The sequence below is a fragment of the Eutrigla gurnardus genome (genome assembly GCF_963514095.1).
Source record: "Eutrigla gurnardus genome assembly, chromosome: 22".
Taxonomy (NCBI): domain Eukaryota; kingdom Metazoa; phylum Chordata; class Actinopteri; order Perciformes; family Triglidae; genus Eutrigla; species Eutrigla gurnardus.
In genome coordinates, this window is record NC_139933.1 from 9,519,668 (window position 1) to 9,543,928 (window position 24,261).

General features: G+C 42.0%; 1 protein-coding gene across 2 annotated transcripts; it reads right to left on the bottom strand.

The window, feature by feature from the left end:
- Window positions 1-21,696, bottom strand: erbb2 (erb-b2 receptor tyrosine kinase 2). Of its 2 annotated transcripts, none has more exons than XM_084040727.1 (27): window positions 21,411-21,696; window positions 15,530-15,681; window positions 15,262-15,442; window positions 14,861-15,001; window positions 14,172-14,237; window positions 13,968-14,083; window positions 13,711-13,852; window positions 13,379-13,507; window positions 12,317-12,458; window positions 10,280-10,353; window positions 10,020-10,110; window positions 9,215-9,417; window positions 8,906-9,035; window positions 6,734-6,824; window positions 6,478-6,632; window positions 6,347-6,394; window positions 6,117-6,255; window positions 5,781-5,903; window positions 5,593-5,691; window positions 5,322-5,507; window positions 4,931-5,086; window positions 4,742-4,817; window positions 4,225-4,371; window positions 3,953-4,050; window positions 3,424-3,615; window positions 2,939-3,332; window positions 1-2,846 (listed from the first exon to the last, which is right to left on the bottom strand). In XM_084040727.1, the coding sequence occupies exons 1-27, from the start codon at window positions 21,481-21,483 to the stop codon at window positions 2,479-2,481; spliced, it is 3,912 nt and encodes a 1,303-aa protein (XP_083896853.1). In that variant the 5' UTR covers window positions 21,484-21,696; the 3' UTR covers window positions 1-2,478. The 2 variants fall into 2 exon arrangements, with proteins under 2 accessions (XP_083896853.1, XP_083896854.1); XM_084040728.1 differs by having other exon boundaries at window positions 2,939-3,329; window positions 21,411-21,694.
- Between the last annotated feature and the right edge of the window lie 2,565 nt (window positions 21,697-24,261).

Here is a 24,261-nt window from a genome sequence, read left to right on the forward strand (position 1 = left end):
AAAAAAAAAAAAAAGACAAACAGCCCAATTTAGCTGATTCCAAACAGAAAGCTGATCATGTGTCAGCAATTCCAACACTTCCAACAGGGAAAATGGCAGTACATTTAATGTGTTGTCATATACCAACAAGCCACAAGTGCACAGGTTCTACAACTGACCAGTTCTATATCAAAATTAACTAGAGAAAAGGCACATATGGTTTTAAGGAGGACAGCTGATCAGCTCCTCATCTGTGAGAGTCCTGGGTCATGTGACGGCTACACGACACATCTAACATTTACATTCTATACAAAACGACACTACAGTGTAAACACCAGTACATGAACTGTGATTGTATATAAAGGTCTCATAATATCCAGGAAAAATATCACATTCTTAAGAAAACTGGAACATCTGTGAGCTGTGCTTTAACATTGTTGTGATCCTGTGAAAACCTGGTATCTCCAGTAGAGGTGATGTTTGTAGGAATTATTACTGATTATTGATTAATATAAGAAAATCAGGCGTGAACCTTTAAATTGTTGTAAATTGTTTTAAAAAACACACTTTTCCCCTTCTTTTCTTATAGTATGTGGAGATATGAGGTCTTCACCTGACAGCAAAAAAACATGTGAAGGGTTTCGTTCCAAAACTGTATATTGTTTATCGATTATATATGTGGTTATGTCATCCATATCTCTCAATAATAATTCTATGATAGTTGAGGGTATTAAAATACAATTTTATGATTTTATAACATGTTATTTTTATATAGGAAATTATATAAAGACAGGTTTCATTTTTAGAGATCTTTTTTTTTTTTGGAACAAAACTCTTCAAAACCCGCATGAGAATCACAAGATAAAAGACTTTCAGAGTAAAACTGATGGGTTGACGGAGGATTGTACACATTTTAACAACCCGGTCAATTGTTCCAAGATTTCGAGCACACTGAAACGCTTTCTGCAGCCGAGTTCTGAACCTCTGCAGGAGAAAAACTCCAGTTCTGTCTTTTCAAAGCTATGACAACATCCCTCGCTGGGACGTGCGAGTTGGGCAAGCGCTGGCTTTCCAACATGGACATGAGGGTCGGACAATGGCTCCATTGACTGGCTTTTGACCTCACCCAGCCCCAACACCAGTTAACATGAAAAAAGCACTCTTAAAAAAAAAAAGAAAAAATGCCGTTGATTATTAACTGGGATGCCAGTGTGTCTCGCCGAGGGGAATTTGAGCCATGCATTGATTATCCAAACCCAGCGGAAAGATGTTTTTTTGCCTCCTCACATTCTCATTCTGCTCCAGTGTCGGGTGGGTTGCTCACTTTTACAACGCAAGTCGCAAACATGTGTTCACACATGCAATTTCTTCACTTCTAGTGGAATATACTCTCCGATAGCTTGTAGTGCTCTTATGCACAGTGAAAGACCGAACTCACCCAAAAAGGCTCATTGTGACACAAGCCTGGGGGACATACGCAGTAATCTACCATGTAGTGCATTGTGCATAATTCAAAATGCACTTTATCTTCCCTAATTATTTACAAAATTGTAAATCCCTGAAAAGACGGCTCTTACTTAGTTACAAGTATATTTTTCTTGAAAAAACACATTTTAGATTTTCGCAGCTTAAAAAGTCTGCAAGCACCTCGTATTTTCATCCGTCGTACCACAAAGTAGCTGCAGCCAAGACACTAACAACCACATACATCAGAGTGGCACAATGCCTCTGTCTTCTCCATACAGGATGCCTTTCTTTCAGGGAGCATGTTTACTGGCCAGATGGGCTGCTGGGCCTTCTCTGGACAAAACAAAATGGCTTTGAGTGTGTCGAAAGACCCCCATCAGGTCAGAGACAAAGTGACCGGAATACTAAACACCACCTTCAACGCGTATCACGGCTCACTTTGTCAAAGTGTTCTATAAGTTTTCTTCTCTTTCTAGCTGGGCCGAGAAGCATATGGAATAAGATATAGAACGAGGGTCGTGATAAGGAGTGAAAAGCCTCATGTGTAGTAGAAAGAACCACAGACAAAAAAAGTTAAATTAATATTTTTTTAAAAATCAGTATTCATTAATCCAGTCAAATGTTGTATTTAGTGGTTATCACAGCCTTCTCGTACCTTGTTGGGATTTCGAGAAATGTGACTCCTTTGCGTATCCAGTACAGAAGTTGTATACAGAGGCTGAGTGAACTTCTTTTCATCTAACAGTTACACTGAGAGCACAGATTGCTGAGAGGAAGACGGGAATACAAATTATGCCACGGACACCAGATTAATGCTACACTGTGTTGAGTCATGGTGTTCCTCAACTGACTTTCGCAACTGGTTTGGATTTGGGTGCTTCGCTCGATATTGATATCGTTCCACGGGCACATACTATTCCCAATATCAATCGCGCTTGTTCCTGTCACACAAATATTCACCCTCGTTTCCCTCTGAAGAACACAAGCAGTCACTCCTCTTGAGTTCATCACATTACTCGCCGTTTCCTCTCCTCAAGTATATCCACTCCAGGTGTCTGCTAGTCCCAGATACTCTGGATTCTCCGCCGTAGGGGTCACGAACCCGTTCACATGCCTGGGCACTCTTCCGTTTCTGTCAAGGGCCTCAGGACCGTCCATCGCTGCCACTCCGACTACAGCGCCGGCTTTGGCCACAAGGTCCAGGTAGTACGGGTTGTCGAAGGCTGGAGAGGTGGGGTCCGCGGGACTCTTGGGAACCAAGTATACTGGGTTTTCCACGCTGTGACCCGAGTTCAGGCCGTTAGGGAGGCGTCGGTCCACTCTGGTGCCTTTACGAGGAAGCGTGCTGGGCCGCTCGGGGACCCCCGGCCTGAGATCCTGAATCTCCTGGTTGACGTACTCTAAACAGATAGACAAAGAAAGAAAAGTCAGAACAGAACGTGCCAGGATTTAATTATTAATCCTTCATATTACTCATTTTCCTCTCGCTCACCTGGCAAGGCGTGATTATGATTATTCGCATGAACCCGTCTCGGCAATGAGTGATGAAGGTGATGGGGATGATGAAAGCCGTTTGGCCCATCTGTCTCCAGGTCGCCCTGGCTCCCGTTGGAGTAGGTAGGGTCTTTGCTGTAGCGTCCGGGGCTAGCCGGGGGCAGCGAGGGGTCGTCTAGCGGCCCGTCCAGGAACACAGAGTCAGATTGGCCACCGGCCGAAGGGCTGCGAGCCAGCGTTGGGTACTGAGGAACCCATATGCCGTTTGAGGTGCTGGCGCCTAAAGGTAAGGTAGGGTACTGGCTGCGACCAAGGGTGCTCAGGGAAGAGTACATGCTCCGAGGGCCACCGGTGATGGAGGGCTCGACGTCTAAGCCCTGATCTCTGCTCTGCTGGAGACAGAGGAGAGATTAATAAAATACAGAAAAAAAGTGAATTCAACCACTTGAAGGTTAGCAGGTCTTTCTCCTTCTCCCCACTGACCCTGTAAGACTGGTGTCTGGACGGCCCGTTGGCCTGAATCATGTCTCCCTGAGTCCTGGAGAAGTGGTTTGGCTGAGGCACCAGATATTCCTCAGCATCCAGCAGTTCCCTCATATTGTTCCCTTCTTCCTCCAGAAGCATGCGGAAGAACTGGCTGTCCACTGGGTTGGACATGCTCATCTGCTCATCGTCCTGCGACAGAGAATAAACAACATGGATGATAATACAGTATGAATGTCGAGGTACCTATTTTATTTATCCCCATGGACAAAATACATCTCCTTTTAAAGGAAGGACCAGCAATGCTGCACAAACATTATTGCTTTAGAGCAGAGATCTTCAACGGGGGGGTCCTTTTTGAACTTTTTTTCCTTCCAAAAATTAAAATATGTCGATAAATACACATTAGCATGAATACAACCTATAATAAGCAACTATAAATCTTCCTGTTGTGAATGTATAAATGCCAATATAGAATTAAAACGCACAAAAAATGCTTATAGCACACAAAAAGCAAAACATCACATACCTTGATGACTACGTAGCGAGGTGGATCTCTGGCCATTGCACTAAAATCATGCACAAGATCTTTGAACCTCGGTCTGCTGTCTGGGTCGATCATCCAACCTGCCATCCAAACATAGAATCCAAATCTCTATCAATCATTTTAATACATCAATATTCGTTTATTTCAAATGTCAATTCATCAGCTTATTCATCCATTTTCATGTACAGTCTCTATTTCAATCATCCCCTTGATTTACTGAACTCAGCTTAAACCCTGAGACACAAACTACTAACATTTGACCATGATCATGTAGACGTCGATGGTGCAGATGAGCGGCTGGGGAAGTCGTTCTCCTCCTTCTAAGACATCTGGGATTTCTCGTGCCGGGATCATATCGTAGGGTTTAGCGCCGAATGTCATGAGCTCCCAGACCGTCACGCCTAAGAAAGAAATGTACGATTGCATTAAATGCATCACTTACACATGATGATGTAAAATCAGTGTGTCAGTATTTAATGTTAACACCACTGTAAGCAGGTTTATCATGATTTCATTGATCAGAATACGTTTACTTTTCCAGTAAGGATGTACAACAGTTTGGGGAACCCGTTCACTGCATTTTACTGCATTTTAACTTTAATACTAGTTTTATGAAGCATTTCAATCAATGCCATGAAGTCTCTGCTACTAAAACTTTAGTTTAGTTTTTATAAAAAAAGTAAACAAAGTTCAGTCAACTTGAGGTTTTATGTTACATGAGAAAAACTGAAACACCATAATGATTTTAATGTCATTTCCAGTGATACAGACCATAGCTCCAGACGTCACTCTGATGAGTGAACCTCCTGTGTAGAATAGACTCCAGGGCCATCCATTTAATTGGAACCTAGAAACACAGGCGTCGAACGCCAGTTTAAAAGGAGTAAATAAATGTAGCCAATGCAAATTAAACTGAAGAAAACGTCCCGGTGCAGAAGCTCCTACAGTCAGACATCTTACCTTCCCTCCATCAGCGTGATATTCAGTCTCGTCTATATCGAGCAGACGTGCCAGGCCGAAATCGGTGATCTTCACATGGTTCGGGTTCTTGACCAGGACATTGCGGGCGGCCAAATCTCTGTGGACCAGTCGGACTTCCTCCAGATAACTCATCCCCTACTCCAACACACACACACACACACACACACACACATACAGAGATCCATCACCCACAAACCCATGTGTCCACAAATACACAAGCTGATACCACATCAAATTTAAAAGGAAAAATAAGATGAGAAATCAACGCTGCTAAGAAAAATACTACTACTGCAACTACTACAAACAGTAGTACAAGTATGTGCAATTAAATCAGATGCACACCACGGAGATGATCGCCCTGTTTACATACCTTGGCAATCTGGACACACCAGTTGAGGAGGAACTGGGAGCCAATGCAGTCCTTGTTTTCCCGGACGTAGTCGAGGAGGCAGCCGTACGGCATCAGCTGAGTGACCAGCTGCACTGTGGAGGTCAGACAAATCCCCAGCAGACGGCACACGTAGGGGCTGGCCACCCCCGCCATCACATAGGCCTCCTGGGAGAAGACAGAGGAACGATGCTGAGGGGTTAATAACTGGATTTATGGGTACTGTAACGGTGTGTAATTGACTCGTACTCACATCGAGGATCTCTTTGTTGGCCTTCGGTGACGTGTTCTCTCGTAACACCTTAATGGCCACTGGTATTTTCACATTTTCCCCATCAGGAGCCCACACTCCCTGAAACAAAGATAACCAAAACCATTCAAACACTCACCGAAGAGGTACGGCCAAATATAAGAGTACTGTTAAAGAACGGGCTCATATACCTTGTAAACAGTACCGAAGGCCCCAGCTCCAAGTACCCGGAGTTTTTTCAACTCAGTCTCTTTCAGGATACGCATCTGAGCCTGATTGGGTGACGCACCACTGGGTGTGAGAGGCTCCACCAGCTGTATGGATGAAGGAAGCAGATGGCAGGTTCCCTCATTAAACAATACAAAAACCCAAGGGGAAACTAAGAACTACATTTTGTTCTGTTAAAACAATTAAGTCTCATTTCGTATGTTCAACTTCCATGAAATAAACTCCCATCGGTCTCAACAACACACAACAGAAGCTGTTAAACGTCTTTCAAATTAACGTATAATTTGCTCGATGCCCACCTCATGTTCTTGCAGGATCCTCCTCATTGTCTCCTTCCTCCTGAGCTTCTTCTGCCTCCTCAGGTAGAAGACCAGCAGGGCGAGCAGGATGAAGAAGAGCACCACTCCACCCACAGCGGCCGCAATGGTTGTTCCTGGTCTAAACAGGGAAAAAGAGTTAAACACAGCTCCTTTTCCACAAAAGAACCACTGAGAAACCACAATATATTAGTACAGTTGAAGCAGCTTACCCTGTCCTGGTATCAATGGGGCAGCCTCTCTCATCCATCACCGTGCAGCTGAAACACATAAACCCCGGGTATGAAACCCTTCTCATTGCGTGTGCAGCACGTGCTTGTGTTTGTGATGCACGTTCACTCACGACAGCGTGCAGTTGGTGTTGCAGGACAGACAGTGTCCCGTAGCGTTGCTGTACTTCCACACAGTCTGCTGATCCTCCTTCACCCCGCTGGGACACTGATCCACACAAAACTCACCGTCCTGGAAGTTTCGACACTCTGAACAATGATCTGCACCCTAAATATACACACAGACAGATAAACACAACATTATGGATGAGTAGATGAAGAATTTTCACCTTTATTTGGCTATATAAGCAGGCCGCATGAACATCTTACCGGGCCATGACAGGAGGCAGAGCCATTGAGAGGTCGACACTCGGCATGACAGGCAACACACAAAGATCCCTCTGTGTATTCACGGATAGACCTGCAACACAAGCACAGCTGGGGTTTAACATAACGTCCCATAACGCAGTCTGGCATTCGATGGATGCATTAATCTGAGGCACCTGACACTGTCATAAGGACATCCATTTTTAGAGAAGGGGGCCCCAGCTGCAAATAACCTCACCGGATGAGGTTCTTCTTCTCTGAACCACGAAGGGCTGAACAATGATGTAGATTATTTTAAACAACAACGAGTAATAGAATTATGACCATATAATAATGTTCTTTCGTTAAAGAAATGGTTCAACATTTTTGGAAAATACTCTTTGCTGAAATTTAGATGAGAAGATCGATACAACTCTCATATCAGCGCAGTAGTGAAGCTACAGCCAGCATTACAGAAATAGTCCTACTGGCTGCTGGTTATAGCTTCCTATTTAAGATACAGATATAAGAGACGTGTTAATCTTCTCATCCAGCCACCAGCAAGAAAGTGATTAGGGGTCATTCCGTGCCAACTCAGCCACCCATGTACATGACACCTCTCAGATTTTTCTGAAAAGCGGTGAAAATATGCCTTATGTTACCAAACGAGGGAATCTGAAGTTTCAGGTCAATATCTCAAACGGTTTGCCCGTGGCGTCCATTTGAATTTCAAGTGCCACACCCCTTTTTGACACATTGGAATTTCGCATTTCATTTGTTGGCATTTTTGGAGGCCCATCGACGGACAAATTATTTTTAACTTTTTGGGTGCTCCTAGCACCACGATTAATGATCACATTTATTCTAAATAGGATTATTTGTTATATTTGGGACCTTTGCTCTTGCCAAAATTAATTTGAAGGGTATGGTACCACTGGTGGGGGTTTTATGGGGGTCCAAAAACCCTCCCAGGCAGAGGTGACTCTTTTGGAACCCCATATTTGGACCCCCAAATGACCACGTGGGCACTTGATGATCCTAATGGGATTTATACCAGATAAAGATACATATTTGTTCTTTCTTTTAATGAAATAAAACCTTTGACTATGAAGCTCCATCATATGAATTTTATTCGTCAAAATGCACCATTTTGGACTTTTTTTCCAGAAGTCTGGAATGTAGATCAGGGAGAATTTAGTGATGATAAAGCATGAAAATAGTGGAAATAATAATAGTATTATGCTCAGTGATGGCAAACAATTAAATATTTAGACTGCTGGCCATTCATTTCCTGAAAATCACAGATTAACCCCTTATCCCTGATGAAAGAGACCCGTCTGTGACAAGCGACTTGCAGCACAAGCAAGTCTACAGGCCACTGATGCAAACCATATTCTGACACCAATGGAGATGTTTCAATGGGCAAAAGAAAACATAAAGAACTTTATATTCTTCTTTGTTAGTGCAGAAGATATTGCGTAAGAGAGACGTTACGCCTCGGCCAAAACGATCAGTGGAACACGATCGCATCATTGCTTTAAACCAATTTCCAATAATAAGATACGGATGAAAAGAATATCGCAGGATAAAATATTCACAGATGTCGATGCAGGACAACAATCGGATTCGGAACACTTGGATACAGAACACCCGGAGGCAGAACACTCGCAGTCAGATCAGCCACAAAACTACATTTTCCAGCCAGGAAAATACATTGCTACGATGATGACTCATTGGAGACATTGTTGAACATTCAGATGAACATGATGACGTTTTTGTGAAATTCATCTATGGATAACTATTATCCAAGAAATTGTGGAAGCAGTGACATAATTATGTCATGGTCCTTTTGATCACGTTTGTATTGGCGAGCACTGCGTCCATAGATGTCGCCTTACATACATGTACATGACACAAAAAATCAGTTCAATTGCTGTTTAGAAGTTGAAACTGGCTGCCCAGTGTTATCGCATACATTTGCCATTGATCTATAGTTACTTAAGAGCACAATTTAAGTTAAAAGCTTTCTGATTGATTTATTGTGACTACTTTGCCATTAGCCACTGACTGTCAATGCAGTCAACCCCATTTATGTTTGGGGATTAAGACACAATACACTGTTTTATTTGGAACATTAACCGTTGTTTTTTTTTTTCTTATTGATTTATGCAGCCACATGCACACAAACCTTCTTACCCTTGATAGACGTCACACTGCTCCACGCACTCAGTGCCCCGTTGGAAAGCTTTGCAGGACGCACACTGGCTGGGCCCCGGGCCCCAGCAGCCGCCCTCACACAGCGGATGGCAAACACGCCCCTCTTCCTCTGAAAACACATGCAGGGAAAACAGTATGATGCCCAATCTACTGTCTGGTGGCCTCTCTTCCTCACCATCACTGCAGATGTTTAAATCTGTTTTAATGTGATTGTTTTCAGTGCCTGCTCAAAGTGCAACCCATAGTATCCACAATGGACCTTGGTGTTGCATCATTGTGTTCACCCACCACAGAGTTGGGCGTCCTGGTTCTGGTTGACGATGCGGTTGGGTCCTTGGGTGGGATGGAGGATACTGTCCCAGGGCAGTGAACTGGTGTAGCACAGCTGGGAATTGTTGTGCAACAGGACCAAACCTCCGCTGACGCTGCGTAGTGATCTCAACCCAAGAGACCGGATGTGTAGGTTCTGGAGGGCCAGGGAAAACACACCCCTGAACAGAGAGAGACGTTGTGAGTGACCAGAAATAAACTGTGGGGTCAATTTTCTACAGTCTGTCCAGTTATAGTTATTTTTCTTTCACCTTTAAAAATTTGAAACATCTTCATATTTTGAAGAGTTCAGCCAAACATGACTTTGCCTCGACAGGTCAAAGAATGATTCTCTTTTGTTTTCAACTTATGTTTGAGATGCAATGAAAAGTTTAAGAAATATGAAAGAGATTGTTCTAATTAGCCAAACAATGGCCTGAATGTCATTGTTGTCGTAAAACTGTTCCAGGCAGATCTCAAATTTGTCACTTTGACCTAGTTTGAGCATGCAACACTAGATAGCCTCCCATAGACTTTCACTGTGACCCTGCCTGCGTGTGATGCAAGTTAAAGCAGCTGTGCTGGCTAATTATTAGCCTTTATAGCCCTGAAAGAGACTCAGCCAAACCAGAGACACAAAGTCAAATAACACATCAACAAAGCCCAAACAATGAGGGACATGGATCACGAAAATGGAATGTGGTGATGCAGGAAAAAAAACAGACAACGACTTGCATGAAAAATAATTAAGAGAAAAGAAAGACAGACAGTTAGAAAGTCTTACTTGTAGAGCATCCGGCCTCTGATCACCTTCAGGTTCTCAAACACACTCAGGTTAGTCCACTCTTCTGGCCATGCATCGATATACAAGTAACCTGCAAAGCAAAATCAGACAATATATACTGAAAACACTCTCATATAGGAGACACAGTCAGTCCTGTGGTTCTACATGATTTGACATCAGTTGTGAATAACATACAATTTCAAAACAAATAACCTGATTCTCCGTTCTGGGTAAAAGCTTAAAAAAAGCAGTATCAGTACCTGTAATCTCCTCTAGTTTCTTAAAGTTGCCCAGCTGCTCGAGGGTCAGACCTGATGTGTTGCTCGCGGGGTCCCTGGAAAATGACAGCATGTTTAAACAATTAAACACACAACATGACGCACTTTATCACAAATTTGTTTCTAAATCATCTTGTAAAATCTCGCTGATAACATATCCAGTAGTGCCGGTTAGCTCAGGCTTGGGTTTACATTTCACACTTTCAATGTCAACAGTTGGCAGACGCAAGATCATTTATCACTGATTTGGTATCTCAGCTTCAGTTGGTGTCACGATCCAGTAATCTTTATTTAAAGTCTACAGATCAACTGGTGAACTGAAATGAACATATGTTCAGTCTCATTAATAATGAATGCACAGAGAAGGATCCACAAATGTATTTTGTTATTTATATATAAATGACTCTCTTCTCACAAATACATTTCGTTTTAAATAAATGTCATATAAATCCATAAATATATGAATTTAAAAAATATTTGCAATTTTCATCAAAAATGTATTTGTATGTTGTGACATTTATATACGAACTGTTAAACTTGAATTTACAAGACGCTTTTCATTTGTGAACTTAGTTGCATTTGTTCATGAACTGGTCTGTATTTATTTGTGGATTTTTGAGACTCCTGACGTGGCTGGATTCACATGACTGCATTCCCACGAGGGGCACCTCACCATGGCCAAAGCACAGCTTTTTCTCTACGCATTTTGCGCATTTGCGTTAGCTAACTAGTTAGTCATAATGCTTTTGCGCATTTTGCGTTGCTTTTCGGTAAAAGAAATAAGAACAAAAAGTATTTTAAAAAGTGATTTTATTCTCTCTCTAGCCAACGTTAGCTTGTTTGTAGCTAGCTAAATTCAATAGCTGACTAACGTTAGCTAGCTCTTATAGTCAGCCCTTTGAAACCAATGTAGTAAGCAATTTACCTATTAGTTATTATGGTTTGCTTGTAACGTATTTTTGCATGCATTAACAACAGGTAAGCTTTAGCAAGCAAATGACCGATACGGTTATGTTTTCTGATGTTAGTAGGATCATATTATGCTAGCTAAATTAGCTTATGATCCGTTGTCTAAAAGCATTATGGCTAACTAGTTAGCTAACGCAAATGCGCAAAATGCGCAGAGAAAAAGCTGTGCTCTGGCCATGGTGAGGTGCCCCTCGTGGGAATGCAGTCATGTGATTGGCTAAAAAAAATGAGAGAGGCATCTGATTGGCTACAGAGAGTTCCTTGTTGAAAAAAAATGCATTTGTGAATCCAGCCACATCAGGAGTCTCAAAAATCCATAAATAAATACAGACCAGTTCACGAACAAATGCAAACATGTTCACAAATGAAAAGCGTCTTGTAAATTCAAGTTTAACAGTTTGTATATAAATGTAACAACATACAAACACATTTTTGATGAAAATTGCAAATATTTTTTTTTCCATATATTTATGGATTTATATGACATTTATTTAAAACGAAATGCATTTGTGAGAAGAGAGTCATTTATATATAAATCACAAAATACATTTTTGAATCCTTCTCTGTGCATTCATTATTAATGAGACTGAACTGACCCCATATGAACACTTCATATTATTAATGTATATAAATGTCACTCTATACTCTTTGAGTGTATATATGTCTACTGCATTTCCACGAGACAAATTCAAATAATCAAAATGAAGAGAAAAGAGACAAAAGCGGTTACTTTTCTCTTTGTTGACACAAAGTTAGTGTAAAAGTGAAAAAGCAATCATGTCTGTGTTTGCAGTACATTCAAGTACAGTAATCTAAAGGGTTTGGCCTGGGTGGCAACTACCCTTTGACGCAAATATTTGAAGGGTTGAACAGGAGGGATGTGGCTCTGTGGCAGTATGAAGTCTTGGGCATCAAGCTGCCATTTATGGTTACTGAAGCACACGTTATTATTACCTTTAAACTGAGTTCATTACTTTATTTTGTCATTGCTAAAGTAACTGTTGTCTAAATCAGTAAGTTTGTTCTCTGTTTAACCGTTGTGTCTCTTACCTTTCAAAGCTCTGAGGGAGGAAGGCCAGACTACCAAAAATCTTCTTACACTTGTTGAACTGCTCCACATTAGCGGAGGTTACCATGGTGACGCCATGGTAGTCCATGACTCCCCGGTTGTCCATACCCAGACCATAACACACTGCAATACAAATCATGACACCGGATTATAGTCAATTTAAAAGTAATCCAGAATTTAAACTGAATTAACTCAAGATTTTCCAATGTATCATAATGATTAACAACCCTCAATATAAACCAGGATATCATCAGCGTAGGATAGAATACAGTGTGACATATCGGGCAACACTTCCTGGTGCCTTGAGCAATGTTGATCAATATGTATGTCTTACTTGTAAAAACAACTGTAAGTGTGTAATATTTCAATCTTATTAACAAATAGTTAAATTTATGAAAGGCCTGCTATTGAAGGTGGTCAAGTACATCGAAGTTAGTGACTCGAGTATCGTGAAAACACGTAAAACTTTAAAAAGTGGCAACGTTTAACATGTCTAGCAATTGAGGCCAAAATGTTCAACTCAACTAAAACAACATAACATGAAACTATGTGAAAGCTGTCTCACAAAGCAGGATTACTGATCTATCCAGTTAACTCCACTAAATACAATCTTGAAGTGAAATAAAATGAAACGATGAATGAATGTTTTACCGAGTATAAATTATCATAATTATCTAAATGTCCTGATTCATGAGACAAGCCCCGGTGTCACAACAACAACAAGGTGCTGCAGAAACAGGTTGGTTCACTTTTCACCACAGTCAGCATGTGATGCATCAGAACATCAGTGCAACACGAATCATAATCACTTGTACTGAAGCATCATATCACGCACAAAGAGAGTACATCACTGAAATTACTCCACAACATTATGTATGAACGTTATGTAATAATTGAACCACAACAAACTGTTTTTCACCAGTTGGACTTATAGATAGCTGGTGTTTACAGCGAGTGGCCACTTTATTCGGTACTCCTTTCTAATATCAGGCATGAGTGTATGAACAACGCAAATGTTCCCACAAAGACACAGTGACTCTCACCTTTGGGACAATCTCCTTCACACTTTTCACACTTTTGCATCTCGTTTCCGTCAGAGTCGGTGGTGACAACTTCCTGATTGGCTTTGGGACAAACCAAAGTACAAGCCACTTCCATAGCCAGATAGTTATCTACAGACAGGGAGACAAAGTGTTCAAAGGGCATCTTTGCAGCAAAAACAAAAGTAATAAGGTATGATGAAATGGGAAGATGATAGTGTGAAGCGGGAATGTGTTTGTAACCCTGTTTAAGGTGCTTAATCAGTAGAGCTGCACAGTGGCTGCGTTCCCTGGCTTTCATGGGAAAAAAAGTGTTGTTTAAAATGAGTTCTCACAAGGACACGTCTTGACGCAGGTGGCTCCAAAGTTTAACTTCTTGTCGGGGTTGGCTTTGGTCTGAAAGGTGACGGGGTCGTAGATAGTAGGTGGAGGACAGTTCTCCTTACACACACCGCTGTCGTTGAAGTGACGGCAAGCCTGCAGAGAAGGGGAGCGAGGAAACACGTTACTCAGGAAAGACTGCAACATAATGAGATTACAGTGAACACAACACATATCTCTCTGTGTGTGTGTGTGTGTGTGTGTGTTTTACCAGACAGTCTGAGTCTTTGGGTCCTGTGCATCCAGCAGCACACTGTATGTGACAGCAGTCGTGGGGAAGGGGACCTTTACACCGCTTACAGCCAGATGCACATTTAATGCGAGTCACTTTGAACAAGGATGAAAGGGGAACATTTTCAGCTGCATTTCACCCAAACAGTGTCACTTTCATACTCTGCTCATGATGTTAACTCACAGGTCTGGCAGTCCTGCGCCGTTTCTCCCCAGCAGCCTCCCGTACATACAGATGAACAATTTGGACCTGGGCCAAACGACGACAACAAACAGCTTTGAGCAATCATCCAACAGTTTAACGAGAGTTTGACATTAGTCATTTTCTTCAGAACTGCGAGTCAGAGGGTCAAATTAAATAGAATAGAATTGCGTACGTGCTCACAGTGACAATGCTAACACACCGATGATAAGCCGTTCAAATGAACCAGTTTCACTGTCTTAGTTTTGCCGTTTAGCTTAGCTAATTAGCCCTAAACCCAAAACACAGGTGAGGTTGATGGGATTGTCATTAGCTTTGAAAGTATTTAGGCATAATAAAATATTGGGCATAGAAGATCCCCAAATTCAAATATGACGATAGAATGCATCCACGACGACTCGAGGGACATCGTTAGTGCTGCTAGAGACATGCTTAAACTATCGCCATGGTAATCTACATCCAAATCACACCGTCGCCGTTCATTTCACAATTATGACAATAATAGAAATGTACAATGTTTTTTGATTATTCCTCAATCACTCTTCGAGGCCCCGAAAATGGCATTCGGGACAGCCCTACCTTAATAATGTACTGTCCCCTCTACTGTTTTGTGTTATCAGTGGCACACTGGAAACAAGTTCAATACTTCAATCAGTCAATCGGATGCTCACAATCAGGGGCCCGAGGCTGTAGTCGGTGCTTGCTGGTGTTGCCTTTATACTCGTCCAAAGTGTCCCTCCAAACAACGTGCTGGGGGTCTGGGAAGCACAGCTGGGGGTTCCCCCAAATATACACCACACCCAACTGGATCTCTGCAGGGGAAACAATGTGCAAGAGGAGCTCATACATTCAGTGTTCCACTAGATTACAGACGCTGGATAAGGGGGGCACAAGACGATTGCAATGAACAGAAGAACATATTTGACTTCTCTTAACAGGTTTAAAGATGAAGATGTCGATAAAACAATCACGTCACAACAAATCAAACATACAGTCCCAACTCTAGTCCAGTCCAGATAGGTCATACTGGGTTTGGGCATCAACACTGAGCTCTACTGTGCTGTTATCTGACCTGTGAGGCTACGAAGCCGGAGCGTCCGGAGCCCCTGTCCACCCAGAGTGTTATCCAGCACAGCCAGGGCGTAGCTGGAGTTGTACAGCTGGCTGCCTCTTATGATACGAAGGTTGTCCAAAGGCAACAGACTCACTGACACATGAGCTACAAGGACATAGCCTTGTACCTCCACGATCCCCTAAAGGAGGGATGAAGAGAACACAACAGGATGAGTTTTTTTATGTATGTTATGGAGCCATCATTACAGAAAAAACAGTGTATGTACCTGTAGGAAGGAGAGGTCAGGGGTTCCATGCAGGTGTGTGATCTCTAGGTTGCCGTGGACGACCTGGCAGCCAGTGTAGAGCAGCTTCAGGGTCTCGTAGTGATTTTCCAGGCTGGAGGGCAGGGCCAGCTTCATGTCTGTCCCAAGGCATACTGCAACACAGATAACACATGACCCCAACTTCATCCTGCACGTCAAATTCATTGCTCAACATCAGTGATGCCGTTTAGTCGCTAATGGTATTTTATAATCATTTCAAGCATTTGGAACAAACAACAATATATATTAAAAAATAGAAAAGAAATACATGAAATGACAGAAAAATCAACCTAATTAACACAGAGAATATTTATCAGACTCAGATGAATTTCCAAAACTACCTTTGACAACTTCATTAATAATAGTTGCTTAATTTAATTTCTGGATTATTACAACAAAATGTGGTTAACTGGTGCATCAGCAGGATTGTGAAACATCTGAATGATCCAATTCAAGAACCTGATAAAGAAAAAACTCCAGTATGTCTGGCTCTCATCACTGAACATCAGGGCCTCAGCACCCCATCTAGATTGAAGTAATTCAAATAGTGGACAACAACAATATTAGTTTGAGGTCCTTAAGATACATTTCAATTCACTCTCTGGTGTATAAACTTAACAATGGAATGTCTTCGGGGCTCGGACTGTTGCATCAGACAAAATATATAAAAAGATTAAAGAGAATGAAAATAAGTGTGTTGTATATTTATAGTTACAAGCAGAAGACCTTGTGTGGGATGTTACAGCTCCAAATAACAGCGACTATAAGGACTTGGACTCCACATATTTTGACTGTGAGACCGTTTATGAGTGGCCTTGAATGGCTACTCTGAAACACAAACCATATGCACTGCCTCAGACTCGTCTCTTAGTGTACATGATATAGTTTCCACTGGCAGCAGGGAGCACAGATTCCCCACAGTGGGTCACACACAGCATTACATTCAGGGTCACACAGCACTACAATTCATGGGGGCCCTCGCACACACATAGCTCCCATGCTTTAACAGGCAGTCACACGGCGGACAGTCCCTCCTCTGCCGAGGTTATAAATGACTTCCTCTGGCTCCCGTCCAACAGCCCTTCAATAGTCAACCCACTCCTGATAGAAGCCCCCTTCCCCCTGAGCTGTCTCGGTCCCTCCTCGTGAAAAAGACTGATCCGATGGTCTCGGATACATAATCGGAGTAACAGGATGTACTGGCAGGCTACTTTGTTGTTGTTGTTCACAAAGTGTACTCGCGTCATGCTCTTATCACACAGATATTACAGCTCAGCAAATGAGATATTGGGTCACAAAGGTTTGTGACCAAGGTCCGCATTAAAATCTGACAGCTACTGTAGCAAATGGTTCTATGGTAAATAGAGTGGCAGCCAAAAATACACACCCATTCGTTGCAGCTCGTGTCAAATATCAAATCAAATGACTAATCAGTGCCTCCTTCGGTGATGTCATCATGGAAAATAGTTTTACGTGTCGGGCCAAGAGGAGAGTCGTGCTTTTATTCCCCAGCATTTCAATCATTTTTTTATCGAGACAGAAAATCTAGCCAGGAATAAAAACAGACTCCCTTGAAACTCTCAATCCGAACAAACAATTCGCACAAACTACCACACACAAACTCAAACAACGCAGACAGCTTTGGCTCCGGGGGATTAGCTAAATGTGCCGTAACAGAGAGCACAACGCTGCAGATTTTCCATTTCTGAAAAAGTGTGTGTAAAGCCAGTTCTCAGCTTCCTCTTTTATTCCCTCATTGTTTGCTCTCCGAAAGTCTCTCAGCAACGGCTGCGTGTGTTCAAGCGTGGCCTTGTGAGGAGCTGCCCACCCCTCCATCCCTGTGGCCTAAAATACTCCCTCTTATCATTTACTTTGCTCTATCTGCCCAGTCATGCCACCCTCGCTGCCTTCCTCTTTCAGATTCACTCAATACAACTTTTTATATGCTGTAAAGTGTCTTATCTCTCTCTGTCTTCTGCCATTAATTCACTTTCTCTCAGGGTGCATTCGTTGTTGCCCAACACTCTTTGGACTCTGGAAAGTGTCATTTCACAGGAATGTGTGTCTTTACATATCTAAAAGATGACACACAAGTCTGTATTTCACCAGTGAGGAGGAAGGGGGTCAAGAGAGACCAGGCTGCAGGTCAATGTCTTGTTCAAAGACGCGTCAGCAACCTGTGATGTCATGAGACGATCTCTGTGTCCAGAGGGTCACCCACACAACGAATGACTATACTTCCCTGCCTTTTTGTCCAGATTTGGTTTATAACTTGCTCACAGTTGAGTCCTTCTGTGTTTAGTTAGGCTCCTGATGTAAAAGTATTTCATAAATCAGTGCCCACTTCTTTGCACGTAGAACGATCCAGTATTCATTTGATATCAGAAAACGCTTAAGGGGGAGGGGGATTTCAGACCACCTAACAAGCACTTTAGTTGGACGATATTGCCACCTTTAAAGTAACTTTTCTGAAGTGGGCTCAGTGATTGGCCAGCAGTGTGGAGGCGAGAAAGTAAGCTGGATATGGATTTCTCACTCTGGCTCTTTTGTCATTTATATCATCATGTCTGTCCATTTTGGAGCGTACAACAAAGTGCAACACAATCTGTACCTTCAAGGAAATATTAGCTTTTTAGAGGCGTTCCCGCACCGTTTTTAATTTTTGTCACGACAGAATGTATCTTATAAGAGTTATTAGTGACTCTATCTGTGATTAGATCTTAAGCTGGCTTCCTATAGAGTGGTGACTTTTCTTGCACCAGTTTGCTGCTTGGGTCTGTCTGCAGTCTGAAAGCCAGCTTGAAGCCACACCTGTGCGTGGCAGCATGCCAGTTAGCACAGGGAGTGTGCATGTGTGTTTATCCGTGAAAGTGACAGAAACACATTGGCAGCGATGCTACTGCAGGAGTTAGCCTTAAACCATGGGGGCCAAAAGGCTGGAGCACGACACTACAGAACAGTCAACGTGATCCTCTGGCCTCGACTCTCCTCTGGACCAGATCCCTTCGAAGGCTCAACACAAACAGAACAGCTGATCCAACAAGCCTCTCTCTGGCCGTTTATTAGCACTCAGATTTAACATGTCAGTCCTGATTCAACACAGCGCTATACTCTGAGCGTTGTCGTGCATAAACTTCACATTTCTCCCAGCCTCCCTCAACACATTCTTTCTTTCCCTTCGGTCTACGGGCCGAGGAAGAAAAAACAGGTATTGCTCAACAGACGAGCAGAACAGGATCCGTACTGTACTAGAGCATTCATCATGCACAGACTACAATCACAAACAAAAACACCAGTGCATCACAACCTTTTTTACACATTTACTACGGTTTGAAAGCATTCACAGCTACATTTAAAGGTAGAGTTCATTTCCAAGGGAAGAAAAAGAAGATCTTCTGATCACTCTGTTTGTCTTTATGGTAATGAGAAATGGAAATGTTATTTTTAAAGTATACAACCTTTTTTTCTTGGGAAAAATCTGACCATATGATTTATTTAACGTTGTTAATTTGAAGAACCAGATTTTTTGTGATTATTCAAGTTAAATTATAACCTGAATCTCTAATCTATGTTTTATGATCATTACACACAATGGCATTCTGTCAGTACTAATATACAGCATGATATCTAGTATAGAGGATGATATTTACTGCAATTAAACATATGGAAGACTTGAATGTTATGTTATCCATAAGAAGGCAATAGGTTACTTATATAGGCATTAATAAGAACCTTCAGGTTGCCAGCTTTTGGCAGCAGTTTTACTTCCTCAAGCGTAAATTACTTTTGAGCTTTTAAGTTCATCCGAGAGATCAATGGATCATTTGACAACCTACCTTCTGGGGTATTATTATTATTATTATAATAACATTAATATAGCTGCTAGTAAAAACCATTAACAATAACACAAGGGAAGCCCCTTCCCCTGGTCGACGTGATTCAGATCACTTACCCACAGCCTAGACTGGTGAGTCACGGCCGGCTGAGCCAAGCTGCCACTGAGGGCGATTCAGTAGAACTTAATCACTTCACTGTGAGTTTTGTTCAATAGGTGCACTGGAGTGTGACAAGGACATGAACCCTGTGGATACTGAGGTCACCAAACACACAAACAATATGTTCTCACACAGAAGCAGGTTGTTGAAGTAATTAATTCAGACCACTGACGGGAAAAACACCTAACACATATCATACACTTGTTGGCCACAGGGTGTGTGTGTGTGTGTGTGAGAACAAAACCATTCTTAGTAACTGAAAGTAAGACTTGTGCATGATGCGTTGCTTAACGCAGTCGTAACAGACCAATCACAGCGCTCACGCTTAACTGATGCTCCAGAGATCGGCACAGTAGAGTAAAGTGCACCAACCTGTTCCCACTAACAATGCAGTTGTATATGGAAATCACTTCACCTGTGACTATTGGCTGTTTGTTTGTGTCGTGGTGCTGTTAGGGGTAGCAGCGAATAAAAGACACTTCATGAGAATACCTTTTTAAAAAACTCATATTAGTAATTTTAGAAGTAAAGGGGACTTTCCAAACTAAAATAGAATTAAATGTTGTCGTGCACTGGCCTATTTCCTCTCAGATGCATGCTGATAAAAGCTGTCAAGTACTGTCAATAACGACCATATTAGGAATTCTCAGTTACCCAATGTCAATATTTTTTACCATCAGCTTTTTAAATGCTTTTAAAATCGTCTGACCCAGTTTATTGATATCTGGCTCAGAAGCAGATATCTATCAACACGGAGGCCTAACCAACCACAAGTACAAACTAAAGCTGCAAATAACCATTATGTTCACGGTGGAGATGAACCACTTGGCCTATAAAACCGGTGAATAACTGAGTGGAAAACTCAGTAAATAGAGAAAAACAAGACAGAAAGTTGCATCATGAATTTGATTTTTGATGTTCATACCTCAAAAACATAATGTTCTGCTTTAACACAAGGAAGGGAAGCTCAGCAAATCCTAACATTTGAGAAGCTGGAATAAAATGCATATTTGCCTGAAATATAATTTCTACTAACTACTAAATGAGAAGATGAAGAGTTTGTTTGTTTGTTTTTTTTAAAAAGGGGGTGAAAGGGCAACATTATTCTATATATATATAAAGAGAGATGAGATCTCACATGAAAATACAGTATTAAGTGTATTAAGTCTATTTCTATGGGCGCAAAATAAACCAGCAGGACTGTCTTGCAAACGTAGTTTGCAGTTTTCAGTTAGCTCTTGTTTTACTGGCATGCACTCAAGCTCCGAGTGTGACAAGTGGCCCTCTATCAGACAATGTCCTCTTTGGAGCGAGAAGTGAATAATTGACATCGTCATGATCCTTGGCACACAATGTCCCGTCTGTTATTGTTGTTTTTTTGTTTTTGTTTTCGCGTAGAGAAAACCAGCCAAAACGTCCGCCCGCACGTAACTCAGCCTGCAAAGTAGGTTCTCACATTTCTCACCTGTATTACTACTATCACTACTATCACTGCTGTGTTTAGTCGTGCAACAAAGTGTGCTACGTGTGTGGGCTTCGCGTCCAGACGGTGAATCTGGTCCGAGGCGAGCACGCGACAGGTGTGATTTTCTTCCGTAATCAGGGCTTCGTAAATCCCACGAGCCACGGCGGTGACTGCGAGACGGAGAGAGAGGACGAGGGCTCGCGCAGGAATGCGGTCCGAGCTGGAAATATCAAACCTCTGTTGGTGCCGAGCCTGAACGTCGAACATTTACTCGAAACAAAACCCCGCATCCCCTACTTGCGTATTCCGCGCAGACGGAGTGTCTGTTTGGCGCAAAACAAAGAAAAAGAAAACGCGAGGAAAAGCTGTAAAAGTCACCCACCTTCTCTGGCCAGCGCGGCCGTCACCACGAGCAGCACGGCCCCGACAAACAGCAAACTTCTCGCCGCCTCCATCTGCTGCGACCCGGCGCCTCTACTCCATATTCCAAAGTTAGACGTTCCTACTCTTCCCGACGAGGAATAGTCGTATCGTCGTATCCGGAGGTTTTTTTTTAATACCTCTCCGGGTTAGTTGTGGAGTTTTTTTTGGCACCTTTGGTAGCTGTTCGTTTCTCAATCTCAGTGACTTCCTCCCTGGAATTCCGTGCCTGTTGGTAGTAAAGCGTGACAGCGCGCAGGAGCAGAGGCGCGCTCCCGTGAAGGCCTGAGCGGGGAGTGGCAGGTTGACTCAGCCCGCCTTCTCTTCAAACTGTGCTCCAACATACTGTATGCTGCTCTAGTGCAACAATTCTGAAATACTAGTCATTATTTCAGAAATAATTGAGAAATATTTTGAGATACTGAGTTCTTAATTTCATAAAATTTCATTTTTTCTTGACAGTGGCAGAAATGAGCTTCCATACTGTGCAAATGATGAGACGACAGAAAGTGACATCATAGCTAGTTTTGAAGCCAAAGCCAATCATGGTTGAACATAACAAAAATGGGATTTAGAAACTTGAAGCTGGACTTTTGAAATGAACAATATTTGTACTATAGTACAAATATTGTTCATTTCAAAAGTCCAGTATATATATATATATATATATATATATATATGTACGATTTATTTAAAGCATGTCTCAAAACAAATGAAAAAAGAAACGTCTGCTTGGCACACAGAACTGTTAATTTAATCATCCTATCTATCTTCACAAGTAAAGTGATCAAGTTATGAAATATAATGTACCAAACACATTCAGCTCCTTTATTTAAGTAGTCGAATAACTGTATAAAAGTTGAGGGTGAGAAAAAATGCTACAAAGTATTCAGTTTTCTTTACAAGAAAAAAACCCTCACATGAGGCATCTGTATACCATCTGAAGATGCTCTGCTTTGGAGCATCTTCATATTTCTCATGCCCTTCACTTCATGGTCACAAATCAGGAGTTGAGGAAGGAAGAATAAACTCTATTCATGTCCAATCTATCCACACTCCCCGCCCACACCAGCCAGGGTCAGAGTCCGACCTACTGCAAGGAGCCATCAGGAAAAAAACAAAAAAGCTACTCATTGAACCATGCAGAACACAAGTCCTGGGCTTTTCACTCGGTGCTGCTGGTCCTGCTTAAATGTTTGGTTCCCACAGTCACCGAGGCCTATAAGGGACACAGCCAATTTAGCACTCTGGTTGTTTTCTCAGCTGTAAACTTCAGCTAGATGAATAAAACAAGTTTCAGGAGGAGGTCTCAAGTCTTGGATAAAGTTTTCTGGCTCTGTAGAAACATGCCTGTGGTTATTAGCGATAAAGTTGGAGGCACTTCTTATGTCCTGGAGGCCTGATGTTGAGTATTCAATTACCAACAGGATTTATGAGTATATGGTGTAACTGTCTGAGAGACATTTTCTGTTTATATTTTATTGTTTTGTAAGTATGCCAAAGGATAACTTTATTTTGAAATCCAGATTGTTTTTTGTGTAAACTGTGTCAAGAGTTTGAGGGGTCACATGACCAGTTTGGTTGTGTTCTGGCATCTTGGGATGTAAGAGAGACGGAGAGCAACGGGATCGCTGTGGTCACGTGTGACCGCAGAGGAAAGCGGCGAAGAGAACTGCCGATTCAGAGGAAGAGAGGATCGTTTCTGACACCTGTTGGACACTTTCGCAACTACACCACCAGAGGGCAGCACCAGCGCAGGCTCTCGCTCTGCAACTATTCTCTACGGGCTTCGGAGTGCAGCGTCAGCTTCAACCAACCAACATCGCTATCAACCCAGAAAAGAGGACGGCTCTGCAGACGGCGCAAGGTTTGAATGTGCTCCATCCCTAAAGAACATTTGTACCCTTTGAAGAAAAGAGGTTAAAAATACTGGTTTATCAATGGGAGAGTAATTGATTTATCTTTAAAGCCATTTTTGTTGTTCTTGACTTACCAGTGTAATTGTTCTGAATGTTTTAACTGTTTTTTTGATTGAGTTTAAATGCATGCTCAGAGGAGTTTATTTGGGTAAAGAGAAATTGTACTCGGAATGCACTGATTACTGCATAGAGGCAAAAGCTCTATTTTCACAATAAGCAATAATTTTGTTGAAATACAGTGCCCTTTCTAAAAACCTGTAAAATGTCAGAACATGAGGAAAAATCACCTGTCGGACCGGCGGCTACATATGGAATAATATACAATATCAGGGCTGAAAATGGCAATACACTGTTACACAATGTACTTCTGTGCACATCTCTGCTACCTGTACTTAAGTATTTACATTTGATGGTGTATTTTACACTTATACCGTACTTCAAACAATGTTTACACCACTACATTTTTAGTTACTTGACAAATTAAGATTTTTTTAAATCAACTGTGATGAACTTATAAAACACAATACGTTATTATAGAAATACCTCACTGCAGATATTATCCCGCTTGTCTATCAGTATTTATGCATATTTGGAGAACCCGTAAAACAAGATAATGGAAGAAGACAATCGAGTTTACAGGACAAATGGAGTCTCTTGAAGGGAGGAAAAAAGGACACAAACAAATCATTTCTTATCAGCAAAGAACACTTTTATTTGTTCATTTCTTTCAGTTTTTTTGTGGGGTCAAACTTTAGATGTGAGGTGGAGGATCGTGCACTCAGAAGGGTGATGGTGCACAGGGCAGCAGGCAGGAAGCGGAGGGATGCAGTTATTAGTGAGAGAGAGAGAAATTACATGATTTGCAATCGTGATTCAGGAAACTTATAACAGAGA